The sequence below is a fragment of the Orycteropus afer genome, unplaced genomic scaffold (assembly GCF_000298275.1).
Source record: "Orycteropus afer afer isolate SDZICR_OR568_19922 unplaced genomic scaffold, OryAfe1.0 scaffold00188, whole genome shotgun sequence".
In the NCBI taxonomy this organism is placed as follows: Eukaryota; Metazoa; Chordata; class Mammalia; order Tubulidentata; family Orycteropodidae; genus Orycteropus; species Orycteropus afer.
In genome coordinates, this window is record NW_006921775.1 from 3,883,295 (window position 1) to 3,897,234 (window position 13,940).

Sequence of the window (13,940 nt, forward strand, 5' to 3'; positions counted from 1 at the left end):
AGGTATGGAACCATGACAGCAGTTGATGAAATGTGAAAAACTAAAAATGAATTAAGAAAGGCAAGAAACCACTTTTGAGATTTGGCTTTAGAGTCAGATTGACCTAGCACAAGTCTTACCTCCACCATCAACTGGCTGTGTGACCTTCAGCAAGGGATTTAACCTTTTCACAAACCCCTTCCCTCTCTAGATAGTTCGTCCCTCACAGAGTTGCTAGTGCTGGCAATGGGAAGTCTGTGAATAGTCCTTCCCACCTGTCCCCTGAGAGCAAGGGGAGGAGGTGTTCACAGGTTTGCCAGGGTATAGGGATGGCAGAGTCCAGCTTTTAGGCACCCTGTGGATTTGTGAAAAGTAGCCAAAATTTGAAAGCCTAATACAAACAGTCAATGTTTACTGAACACTCACTGAATGCCAGAGACTGTGCCCAGCATTTTACATGTATCATCTTACTTAATCTTCACAATATCCTCATGAAATGTAATTGTAATTTTCCTGTTTTACAGATGAGAAAACTGAGGCATAGAGAAGTTAAATAATTTGCCCAAGGTGCAGTAGTTGGTAAGAGGAGGAGACAGGATCTATTCCTAACCTCTGTGTACTTTTGAGGATCACCTTGGCACATGCAAAGTCAGGCTTTAATGTTGAAGAGCTTATCCCTCAGAGCCACGCAAAGAAAAGGAAAAAAAAAAAAAAGTGACTGCCATTGAGTCAATTCTCACTCATAGTGACCCCCACTGGGTTTTTGAAGTATAAATCTTTACAGTAGATGGCCCCATCTTCCTTCCACAGAGTGGCTGGTAGATTTGAACTGCTGACTTTCTGGTTAGCAGCCAACTGCCACTGGAGCTCATTATGTGCAGAGAGAAGGCTCCACCCCCCCAAACCCCCCCCCAAAAAAAAAAACCAAACTCTTTGTTGTCCGGTTGATTCTGACTCATGTTGGCCTAATAGGACAGAGTAGAACTGCCCCATAGGGTTTCCAAGGCTGTAATCTTTACAGAAGCAGCTCTCCAGGTCATTTCTCCCCCAGAGCTGCTAGTAGATTTGAACTGCTGACCTAGTGGTTAGCAGCCAAGTGCTTAAGCACTGTGCCACCAGGGTTGCTCTCAAGGAGGGAAGAGCACAGGCAAATCTCAAAAATTAGCTTTTGTCACACCATTCCTGCAATAGTCTTTTTTATCTACATAATAAAGAAACTACTACTGGTCCCAATATTTAAGGCCCTTGTAACCTGCCCCCAAAACTCCTTCCTGGCCTTATTTCACACTGGAATGCCTTGAGTCCCTTCTCCAAGCACAAATGTCTTGGGCCACTGAATTGTATATATATCTCCTTGATGGGTGTGGAGTAGAAACGGGCAGGGACCAGTCACATTATTTTCCCTATAAACAGGAGAAGCCCTGGGGGATACATCTCTCTTTTCCTCTGACAGTCCCCTCATTCTAAGAAGTGTCATCAGATCCCTTTGGTTAGCATAAATTGCCCCTTCCTCTCTGTTCCTGGGGTCTGTTACTTGTCCTCTATATGCTTTAAAGCTGGCTAAACTGCCACTGCATTAGACTGAGAGCTTCTTTGGATTAAGGGTCATACTTATCCTTCTCTATCTCTCATGCCTAGGGCTGTGCCTGATGCATAGTTGGTGCTCAATAAATATAAATAAAAATATAGTTGCTGCTACTTCTATCTCGGGAACTCTGGTAGCATAGTGCCTAAGGCACTTGACTGCTAACCAGAAGGCTGGTAGTTCAAACCCTCCAGACACTCCTCGAAAGGAAGGTTGGGCAATCTACTTCTGTAGTGATACTGCCTCAAAAACCCAAGGAAGGGTCGCTATGAGTTGGGTCCGACTCATATATAACAACTACTGTCTTAGCTCTCAGTGGCTAAAAAAGCATTAGGAGTTTTAGGAAATTGCTGGATGAGCTGAGCACAAAAGCTGGAGACACCTGAACACACAATTAAGGAAAGAAAAATATCTTTGTCTGCCCCATGTCTCTTCCCCTTCACATCATTTCTAAGTGGAAAAATGTAACAATGGCCTGAATTTCTTGGATTATAGGAGCCCCCAAAGCCTGTGCTTTCCAGAAGTCTAGGATTAGCTTTTTTTCACCTCTGGGCATCTACTGTGAAAATTCCAAGTGATTAATATTCTCCTGATAAGAAAACATTGTTCTCCAAATTTAACAGGAGTTAAAATAATCATGTTTCTAAAATCCATAATCCACAGAGAATGAGTCTAAATCCCAGTAGCATCCAATGTTAGCTTTTTCTGGAATACTTATGGTATAATTTAAGCCTGAATATTAAAACAGAAGGTGGTCTGCTGCCTTCTTCTTAAGAAAAAAAAATTGAACTACAATTCATAAACTAGTCTCTAGGCTCTTTTTAAATTGAAAGGATTTTGATGTTGAGTAGGACTACTGAGAGAAGTTTGAGCATCTTATAAATGAAGGAGTGAGATATTGCTATAATGAGGCTTTAGTGGGGGAAGTCTCTGTTAGGCCCTTAGTCTTTATTGTCTCCTTTTACCCTCACCACAAGCCCATGAGAAGGTTTAATGATCTCAAGTGAACAGATGAGGCAGAGGCCCTCAGTGATGCAAACAGTTAGCACTCAAAAGCAAGCCTGCTGACCAAATGTTGGTGACTCAAGTCCACCCGGTGGTGTACCACGGAAGGCCTGACAGTCTACTTCAGAAAAATCAGCCACTGAAAATCGTAAGAAGCACAGTTCTACTTTTAGACACACAGGTCAATGTGGGTCATTGACTCCACAGCAATTGATTATAGATGAGGCAGGGATGAGAACTGCTTTGCAATGGTCACATGACTCCCATTTGGGGAAGGTGAGATTCAAGTCTAGATTGCTCTGGTTTTCAGTGTCCAAGCTACTCCCAGCCCCAACAAATTGCCCTCATAGTAAAGAAAAATGAGACTGAGAGGACTCCTTGATCCTTTGCCAACATTGAGAATTATCATTTTGTTTAAATCTCAGTGAAAACTGAATGTTCAAAAATGAATCTGTAAAAGACATGGTGGTTCTCAAGTTTGGCAAGTCCTCAGAATCATGGAGGAGCTTTTTGAACAAGGCTGCGTGGGCTTGGGAAAGTCACACAAACTCTCAGCCATGGTTTCCTCATCTGTGCAATTAAGATGATCACATCCACTCCGTGGATCACTGAGTCATTATGTGAAAGAATAGGTGTAAATATGCTTGGCACTTTGGAGCGGGGGAGGGGCAGGGTGGTGACAGCTGCCCTTAAGTCAGCCTTGACTCATGATGACCCCCATGTGCAATAGAATAGAGCTGTACTCCATAAGGTTTTATTTATTTATTTATTTATTTATTTTTTAATTGTGCTTTGGGTGCAAATTTACAGAACAAAATTTGTTTTACATTCAGCAGTTTGATTTCACGCCCCAATTGCCATCCCTGACCATATAACACACTCTTCCACACTGTCCTCCCATCCCATCCGTGACACCCCCCATGACCTTCTTAAGTGTGCACTCCGGTCTGTCCAGCTTTTCCTCCATGTGACTGCTACCCCTCTGGTGCCCCCTGGCCAATTGCTCTAAGAGGTGTATCTTCCCAGTGTAGGAGGGTACATTGCCCTGGGTTGAGTGTTCTGCATGTAAGTCTTTCTACTGTTGGGCTGAGAGCCAATCCTTGGGAGTGAGTCCAATCCCAGGCCCAAAGAGTATACTGGGGCTATAGTTTTGGGGGTTTCACCAGACTCCACCTAACCAGTAATTCTGGTCATTTTTGTGTTTTTGAATTTTGTTCCACATTTTTCCTTCCACACTATCCAGGATCTTCAGTTTTGATCCTTTCTCAAGTGGTTGGCATTGGTAGCATCTAGTTCTTCTGGTCTTGATGCACCATCTAGTTCTTCTGGTCTCAAGGTCCATCATATCCTTGGACTAATTGTTTCCAAATGCCATTTATTTTCTTCCCTCTTCTTTGTTTCAGATGAGAGGAGAGCAACAGTTGCATCTTAGGTGGGGGCTCAAAAGCTTTTAAGACCCCAAACTGGTTTTACTCACCAAAGTAGGTTTTGGAACAAGATTTGTATGTACTATGTTGTGCCAGTTGAGCTTGGTATCCCCAGTACCATGGTCCTGAGTCGACAAGCCTGGTGATTCTCTCTCCCAAGGTATTTGGTTGTCTCTGAAGGATTACTCCAACTCTGTCTTCTGTTGCTTATGTAATGAGTGTGGCTAATTTTGTATCACTTGTATCTATCCAAGATTATCTTCAGCTAAATGTATCCTAAATTGACCAAACATACAATAAAGATGTGTTGATTATCATTGGTGATTGGAATGCAAAAGTTGGAAACGAAGAATCACCAAAAGTTGGAAAATATGGCCTTGATGATAGAAATAATGCTTGAGATTGCATGACAGAATTTTGCAAGACCAATGACTTATTCATTGCAAATACCTTTTTTCAATAACACAAATGGTGGCTATACACATGGACTTCCCCAGATGGACAGGAATCAAATCAACTACATCAGTGGCAAGAGATGATTGACGAGCTCAGTATCTTCACCCAAAACAAAGCCAGGAGCTGATTGTGGAACAGACCATCAACTGCTCATATGCAAGTTCAAATTAAAGCTGAAGAAAATTGAAAGAAGTCCACCAGAGCCAAAATATGACCTTGATTATATTTCTCCTGAGTTTAGAGACCATCTAAATAATATATTTGATGCATTGAACACCAATGACAGAAAACCAGAGGAAACATGGGATGACATCAAGAACATCATCCACGAAGAAAGCAACAGTTCGTTAAAAAGAAAGGAAGAAAAGACCAAAATGGATGTCAGAAGAGGCTCTGAAACTTGCCTTTGAATAGAGAGTAGCTAAAGAAAATGGTAGAAATGACATGATAAAAGAGCTGAACAGATTTCAAAGAGCAGCTCAAGAAGACAAAGTCAATTATTATAATGAAATGTGCAAAGACCTAAATTAGAAAACCAAAAGGAAAGAACATGCTTGGCATTTCTCAAGCTGAATGAACTGAGGAGAAATTTAAGCCTCAAATTGCAATACTGAAAGATTCCATGTTGAATAATGAAGGAAACATCAAAAGAAGATGGATGGGATACACAGAGTCATTGTACCAAAAAGAATCATTGATGTTCATCCATTTCAGGAGGTGGCATATGATCAAGAAGCAATGGAATTCAAACAAGAAGTTGAAACTGCACTGAAGAAATTGGCAAAGAAAAAGGCTCCAGGAATTGATGGAATATGCATTGAGATGTTTCAACAAATGGATGCAGCACTGGAGGCACTCAGTTGTCTATACCAAGAAATTTGGAAGAGAGTTACCTGACCAACTGACTGGAAGAGATCCATATTTTACCCATTCCAAAGAAAGGTGATCCCACAGAATGGGGAAATTATTAATGATAACAATATCATTAATATCACATGCAAGTAAAATCTTGCTGGAGATAATTAAAAAACAGTTGCAGCAGTATATTGACAGAGAACTTCCAGAAATGCAAACTGGATTCAGAAGAGGATGTGGAATGAGGGATATTGTTGCTGATGTCAGATGGATCTTGGCTCAAGGCAAAGAATACCAGAAAGATGTTTACTTGTATTTTATTGACTATGCAAAAGCATTCAATTATGTGGATTGTAACAAATTATGGATAACATTGAGAAGAATGGGAATTCCAGAATACTTAATTGTGCTCATCAGGAGCCTGTACATAGACCAGGAGGCTTTCATTTGAAGAACAAAGGGATACTGCATGGTTTAAAATCAGAAAGAGAGCATGTCAGGGTTGTGTCTTTTCACCATACTTATTCAATCTGTATGTGAGCAAATCCAAGAAGTTGGACTATATGAAGAAGAACATGGCATCAAGATTGGAGGAAAACTCATTAACAACCTGTGATATGCAGATGACACAATTTTGCTTGCTGAAAGTGAGGATAACTTGAAGCACTTACTGATGAAGATTAAAGACTTCAGTATACAGTATGGATTACATCTCAACATCAAGAAAACAAAAATCCTCACAACTGGACCAAGAAGCAGCATGACACTAAATGGAGAAAAGATTGAAATTGTTAAAGATTTCATATTACTTGATTCCACAATCAACATCAATGGAAGCAGCTGTCAGGACCTCAAAAGATGTATTACACTGGGCAAATCGGCTACAAATGTGGAAGAGCAAAGATGTTTCCTTGAGGACTAAGGTGTGCCTGACACAAACCATGGTATTTTCAGTCGCCTCATATGCATGTGAGAGCTGGACAATGAATAAGGAAGACCAAAGAAGAGTTGATGCTTTTGAGTTGTGGTGCTGGCAAAGAACACTGAAAGTACCATGGACTGCCAAAAGAACGAACAAATCTATCCTGGAAGAAGTACAGCCTGAAGCCTACTTGGAAGTGAAAATGGCCAGATTCATTTCGCCTGCTTTGGTCATGTTGTCAGAAGGGACCATCCTGTGGAGAAGTATATCATGCTTGGTAGAGTGGAGGATCAGTGATGAAGGGGAAGGCCCTCAACAATATGGATTGACACAGTGGCTGTAACAACAGGCTCAGGTATGGCAAGAATTGTGAGGCTGGCACAGGACTGGGCAGAGTTTTACTCTGTTGTACATAGGGTCACTATGAATCAGAGCCAACTCATCGGCACCTAACAACAACAACAAATCTAACCTTAGTGTAGGATACAGTCCTCTTCGCCAACCCCCACCTGATCTTCTCAGTTTTCTATGCATTTACCTGTAGTCTGGTGTTTGGTGTACTGGTAATGCAGTGTGTTATGCTGGGTTCTTTAGAGGAGCAAAACCAGTACATCTTAGAGAGAAAGAGAGAGAGAGAGAGAGAGAGAGAGAGAGAGAAATTTATCTTAGGAAAATGGCTCACATACTTATAGAAGCTAGAAAGTCCCAAGTTCTTGGATCGAACAGCAAGCTGGAGGCTTTTCCCAACTCACGCAGCTGCAGGGGCTGACAAGCTCAAGGCTGGCAGGCAGTATACTGGCTGCTGACTCTGACAAATGATGAATCTAAGATCACCAGGCTGAATGGTGGATTGTTCACATACAGACAGTTGTAGGCAGCACAACAGGATCCAGATCCACAGAAGAGTGTCTCTTTTCCCAGGATGTCCATAAATATATTAAAGCAGGCCACACCCCTAGGGAAACTCCCTTTCAACAGAGTGGCTGTTCAAAACATATACATCTGAGCTCATCATGGGAATAACCCACATGAGAACTGCTTAAACCACTCAGAATTCTGGTCCAGCCAAGTTGACACACAACTCCAACTATCACATGCAGTACTGTGCATATACTAGTATTTGTCTCTGTTGTTTATATCTTATGTGCACGTTTCAATGACCTTCTGTTCCTCAATGTCATCAGTCCCTCCCCTTACCCAAATCAACATGTGACCCACAACTAGTCCGAAACTTTTCCTCCCCTTCTATCCCATCCACAGTAACCTACAATGTGAGTTCCCTTCCCTAAGTAAACCCTTCCTTGACTTTCTACAATAATGGGCTCATACAATATTTGTCCTTCTTTATTTCACTCAACAAAATGTCCTCCAAATCCATCCATGTTGTGAGATGATTCACATATTCTTCATTATTCTTTAATGTAGCATAGTATTCCGTTGTGTTAATGTACCATAATTTGTTATCCATTCATCTGTTGATGAGCATTTAGGTTCTTTCCATCTCTTTGCTATAGTGAATTCTCCTGTGAGGAACATGGGTGTGCATATGTCTATTCATATCCTGTCTCTCACTTCTTTAGGATATATTCCTATTAATGGAATTGCTGGATCAAATGGTATTTCTATTTTCAGTTTTTTTAAGGAAATACCATACCGTTTTCCACAATGATTGTACCATTTTGCAGTCCCACTAGCAGTGTATGAGAGTTCCAATCTCTCCACAACACCACCAACATTTACTATTTTCTGTCTTATTGAATTTTGCTGTTATTACTGGGGTGAGATGATATCTCATTGTTGTTTTGATTCACATTTCTCTAATGTCTAATAATCATGAGTATTTCCTCATGTGTTTGTTGTCCTCCAGTACATCATCTTTAGTGAAATGTCTGTTGTCCGTAAGGTTTTCAATGGCTGGTTTTTCAGAAGTAGATTTCCAGGCCTTTCTGCTCTGGCAGCTCTGAGTGGACTCAAACTTCCAGCCTTTCTGTTAACAACTGAGCATGTCAACCATTTGCACCACCCAGGGACTCCTGACACCATGTAAATGTTTAATTGTTATTTCCTGCAATAAGTGTTACTGAATAAATGCTAATGTGACAATAAGTACATCTATTGACCACTTATCTTGTGGTCAGTGCTAAAAAGACTTTTATTTAATCCTCCTCAAATCCTGGGGAGGTAGTATGAATTTTATAGAAGAGGAAACTGAGGGTCAGGGAGTGTAACTGACTTGTCCAAAATTATACAGGAAGTATTAGGGCTTAGATTGAAGCCATGTACACTGACTTTAGAAACCACACTTTTAACTATCATACTGTCCTACCCTTCAGGGAATAAGGCTGAATAGATAGTGAATAGATGTGGCAAAAACTGAATTTGATAACTTGCCTTTTGCTTTCTTGGTCCCCACCCCCAATTCCCTCTGGAAAAAGGGAAGATGTTTGTGTGAGCTTCCCATTCTCTTAAGCACACTGTGCTCAGAAAGCTTCATTGATTTCTTCTACTTTATGGAAGTAGAAGTTTTGACTGTTCCTCATAAACCCTCAAAAGCAAGCCTCATGAGGTCACCAAAGCAACTGGTAGTTGTGATGTTCCTAAAGCTCTTTAGCACCTGATTTCTCCCCTGTTGGTCAGAAAGGACCATGCTCTCCCAACCAGGGTATCAGTGAAGAGAATGAAAATTATACTAGGGCTGTGCCTTTACTGACTTCTTTGTGATTTATTTGTGTGTTTATTTGCACTCCTTTTAAAAAGCATTTGAAGAAGAGTTTCTCATAATTTACAAGCACCTAAATATCTAGGTGAGAAGGAGATGATTGTTCTAAAGGAGCCCACCTCCTCCCTGGCATTGTCCTTTATGGCACCTACCCCCTCTGGTGTTCAGCCTATGTTTATCATCTGCCCTTCTCCCCCAGCTCCACGAGAAAGAGGCTATCTTGACTTGCTAGCTATTGTGTGCCCAGCTGTCAAAACATAGCCTATGGCATAGAAACCCTGAGTAAACAGTTGTTCAGTGAATCAAACGGGTGGCTGGCCTCTAAGCCCAGTGTTCTCCACTGTGTGATGTGAGGAGTTTAGGCTAACTGTGAGTTAGCCAGCTACATGTAGAGAGTATGCTGTCATCCACAAGATGATTCTTATTTATGACACCAATTGCAAGCTTGGGGGGTTCATGAAACCACCCTCAGGTCCATTAATTTGCTAAAAGAATTCACAGAAATCTCTGAAAACTGTTATTCTCACAGTTAAACTTTATTACAGGGCAAGGGTATGGATTAAAACCACCAATGGAAACATCATAGGCTAGAGTCCAGAGAATTGCAAACACAGAGCTTTCATTGTTGTTCCCCTGTGAAGGCAGGATGTTACTGTCTCAGCTTCGATGCAGTACACATGTATGGCCTATTACCAGCCAAGGAAGCTCACTGGAATCTCAGTGTTCAGAGTTTTTATTGGGGTTCCATTATGTAGGCTTGATTGATTGCCCATATAGTTGACCTCAGCCTTCAGTTCAGCTGATACTGTGTAACCCAAAGCCCCCACCTCAAGTGACATTGTTGGTCTTTCTGGCATGGCCAGTCCTCACCCTAAGATTGTACACGTGTGACCAGCTTCCACCCTAAATCACATTATTAAACTATCCCTTGTGACCCCAGGTAAACAGACATTCCTATCTTGTATGGCATTCCAAGGACCTTGAGATACCTCCCAGAACCCAAGGGCAAAGGCTAGACTTTCTCTATGGACAAGGCCAATTCTTTACTGAACAACTAGTATTGGCCATGCCAATGGCCAGTGGCCCACTCAGAGCTTGTGAGGATCCCTTTGTGTCTGCAGACTGACCCACACATGCAGATTTCTGGATTTTTCATGGGTGAGTGAAGGCAATTCCATAGATTTTCATTTTTACTCTAGCAAAAGGCAACCTTCTAGCAATGTTCTGTGGGACAAAGATTTTGGATTCATAAAGTAATAGGACCCGTAATCACACAAAAATGCTGTGTCAGTGATGTCTGACCTCCTCTGCCTTCACAAGGAGGGGAGAGAATCAAGATGAACATCAACAGCCTAAGGCTGGTTGCTATGAGACAGAGATCAGGCAACCACAATCCTCTAAGCCTTTTGCCAATTCTGACACCAACTGCCCCTCCCACAGCACTCTCTTCTCTGCTGGGTTCAGTAATTCATTGCAGTGGCCACACAGAACTCACAGGCAATACTCGTGATTATAGGGCTAACTAGGGAAGTAATAGGTTATAATTCAAGATCAGAAACAACTCAGGATATAGTTCTTCAGTCAGGACAACTTCTCAGCTGGGCCACAGACATGCTTTGCTCTGGCCTCAGCCTCTGCCCTCCTCAGGCCAGTGTTATTAAGCTCTCTTAATTCTGCTGGGCAATCCTACTTCCGTAGTGATACTGCCTCGGAAACCCAAGGAGGGGTCGCTATGAGTCGGGGCTGACTCGACGGCAAATAACAACAATTCTGCTGGTAGGTGCCCAGAGAGGCACCCTACTCTTCCAGCAAACCTCCTGCCCAAAGGCACTCAGCTTTCTCCTTCTGTGGGCTGGGAAACCCACTGCTATGTTTCATGCTGGTCTCTTCATTCTGTTGGTTCTGTTGCTGCCATTTCTCTGTCACTGCTTCTTGCCATCTCAGCAAAGTGTTACAGGTTTCTCTCTCTGTCTCCTGGGTCAAGGATGTCCTGCACAGAGATCTTGGGTCCAAGTATGTGCTTCACTCCTGCCTTTTCTTTCTTGATGGTAATGACCACTACCTATCCTGCCTCTAGGATGGCTCATTTTAAGCCTAGTAGGATGGCAAAACTGATTAATCCCCATCTTAGGATTCCATATACCTTACTTCCTTGGTTCCCACAGGGGTGCCATCTATCTTATTTACATTGTGAACAAGCTATCCAATCCCCTTGGTGGGCCAAAAGCAGCTCCCATTTGCATGTTGTTGTTGTTATATGCCATCGAGTCGGACCCGACTTACAATGACCCCTCCTTGGGTTTCCGAGGCAGTATCACTACAGAAGTAGATTGCCCAACCTTCCTTCTGAGAAGTGGCTGGTGGGTTTGAACCGCCAGCCTTCTGGTTAGAAGTCAAGTGCCTTAGGCAAGACGCTACCCCCAATCATCTGGTGGGAGTAACAAAGACCATGAAGAGCCATGTTAAGTAATGCACTGCACTGCACTGCAGATACACATTCAGTCTTCTACCCTTAAGCCTGACTTAGGGATGTGACACAGCTCTTCTCAGGCAATTGTCTGCATAGAGCACAGGATTCTCACTGTCATCAATAAGATGCAGCATGTTAGTCTCCATGAGTGTTGCCTTGAATTGGTTCTGATTTTCAATTGCTGCTATTACTGTATCAGTCAATTTATGTGTACACTCACTCTTAGTGTTTATTTTTGTTGATGGTTCTGTTCTTATACAGTTCATTTTGATTGTGATTTTGTTCCTCTCCAATGATTTATTGTCTCCAAATTCATTTTCTGCTAAAAAGCAGTGAAAGGATCATCATCTCTACTTAAGGAGTCACAGTCCTAAATATTTGAGGAAGAATCCTTACATCTCACCTGGTGACCTTATTAATCCTTGAACTACTCTGCTTTTTGTTTTTGTTTTTGCTTTTGATAAGATTTGCTTTCCTGAAAATCACTGTACTAGGCAAAAGCTTGCAATAAAAATCACAAGGCTTACGGGGGAAATGGAGTTAGAGGCACAACACTCAACATTTCATTAGTGACACACAAAAAGGAAAGAAAGAAAGATCTATTTCCTGTCCTGAGTCATCTTCATGACCGTTGGTATGTCTGAGTCCATTGTTATGGCTATTGTGTCTGTTGCTATTTGTCACTTTGAGTCATGCCACCTCAGCAAAAGAAGGTCTCAGAGGCTTTGCTTCATCTACCTCATTACAACTACCTGTACCTTGAGAAGGCAGCTCTTCTCAAGTTGTATTTTGAGTAACTTCCAACCTGAAAGGCTCATCTTCCAGTACTGTATTAGAAAATATTCTGTTGTGGCACAAAAGCTTTTTCACATTGGCTAATTTTCAGAAGTATATCTCTAAGCTTTTCTTCCTAGCCTGAGTCTGGAAGCTCTGCTGAAATTTATCCACCATGGGTGACCCTGCTGGTATTTGAAATACCCATGGCATAGCTTCTAAGATCATAGCAGCACTACTGGGAGTAAAGTAGCACTTCAGTGTGGTTTTAATTTTTCATTTCCTTGGTAACTAATGACACTGAGCATTTTGCCATGTGCTTATTAGCCATTTGTATAACTTCTTAGGAGAAACATCTTTCAAGTCATTTGACCATTTTTTTTTCACTGGATTGTTTGTCTTTTTTGTTTAGTTGTTAGGAATTCTTTATATATGCTAGGTATTAACCCTTATAAAATACATTATTTCCAAATATTTTTCCTATTCTATAGGTTTTCTATTCATTTTGTTGACAAAGTCATTTAATGCATAAAGGTTTTTAATTTTAAAATTTTATCTATTTATTAGTTCAAATTTTCTATTAACCTATTTTTATTAGTCCAATTTATCTACTTTTTCTTTTGTTTCTCTTAATTTTAGTGTCACATGTTTGATGCTTTAAAATTCTTTTCCTTATTTATTCAGATTGGACCAAAAGGATTGAATACCAGCCTGGTTCAGGAAGTCTGCCCTTGTTTCCCAGCATCCACCTGGAGACATGCGATGGACCCGTGTCCTCCATCCAGATCACCACAGAGCTTCAGACCAATTACATTGGGAAGGGCTGTGACCGGGAGACCTACTCTGAGAAATCCCTTCAGAAATTATGTGGTAGGTTTTTCCTTGTTGTGTTTTTTTCTTTTAATTAACTGCTTATAAAAGATATGCACAAATAAAATATAAGGGATGATGTTGGACACTTGGGGATATTTGGTCTCCTGTCCATAGGACCAACTACATAATTTGTGGGACCAAGTACAAAATGGAAGTGAAAGACATCTTGTTCAAAAATTAAGAATTTCAGGATGGCAAAAGCAAAGTGTTAAACCAAGTGGGGGCCTACAGCTAAACACAAAGCCTGTGCAGATGCACAAGTCAAATGCCTGTGAAGCTGGCCCTGGCTACCCAGAACTGAGAAGAAGTTGGGATGGGAATATATGTGGAATAAATTAAAGAGTATCCACTTGTGTAAGAGAGAGGGAACTTCCTGTCATTGGACTGTGAGATGGTGCCACAATAAAGGAGGCAAGTCAGAAGCTAGGACCCAAAAGATGGGGAGTGATAATGAAGGTGGGCATGGAAGAAACAGCTTTATTGAGCACCTATTATGTATATTCTGCCATACTTTCTGCATGCATTATTTTATTTAGTTCTCTCATCTTCCCTGGAAGATAAGTGCTATTCATCTGATCTTAGAGACAGGAAATGACTTGTTTAAGGTCACATAGAAAGTAGGTGACAGTCATAATGTGAAGGTAGCCTTAGAGCTCTTTAGCTCAGTATCTGCAAAAGTGGGCCAGGCCATTGGAACCAGAATGTTAATCTCCCAAGTGAGCTGTGGAATGAGAGGAGGCACAATAAAATGAGAACTGTCCCATGTCCTGGATAAACCAGGTTACTGATGTGTTGATGGGTCTCCTTTATCCCCACCTTCAAGTATATTTCATTCCTTTTTTGTTTTTTCCAAGAATATTCAAGAACTCCTATTA

General features: G+C 41.4%; 1 protein-coding gene across 1 annotated transcript in view; it reads left to right on the forward strand.

Annotated features, from left to right (window-relative positions):
- Window positions 1-13,940, forward strand: part of CLSTN2 (calsyntenin 2) — a 746,211-nt gene that overhangs the window by 552,967 nt on the left and 179,304 nt on the right. Inside the window, exon 6 of the mRNA XM_042781870.1 lies at window positions 12,877-13,062. Coding sequence (XP_042637804.1) covers window positions 12,877-13,062 — 186 coding nt within the window. The remainder of the gene's footprint in view (window positions 1-12,876; window positions 13,063-13,940) is intronic.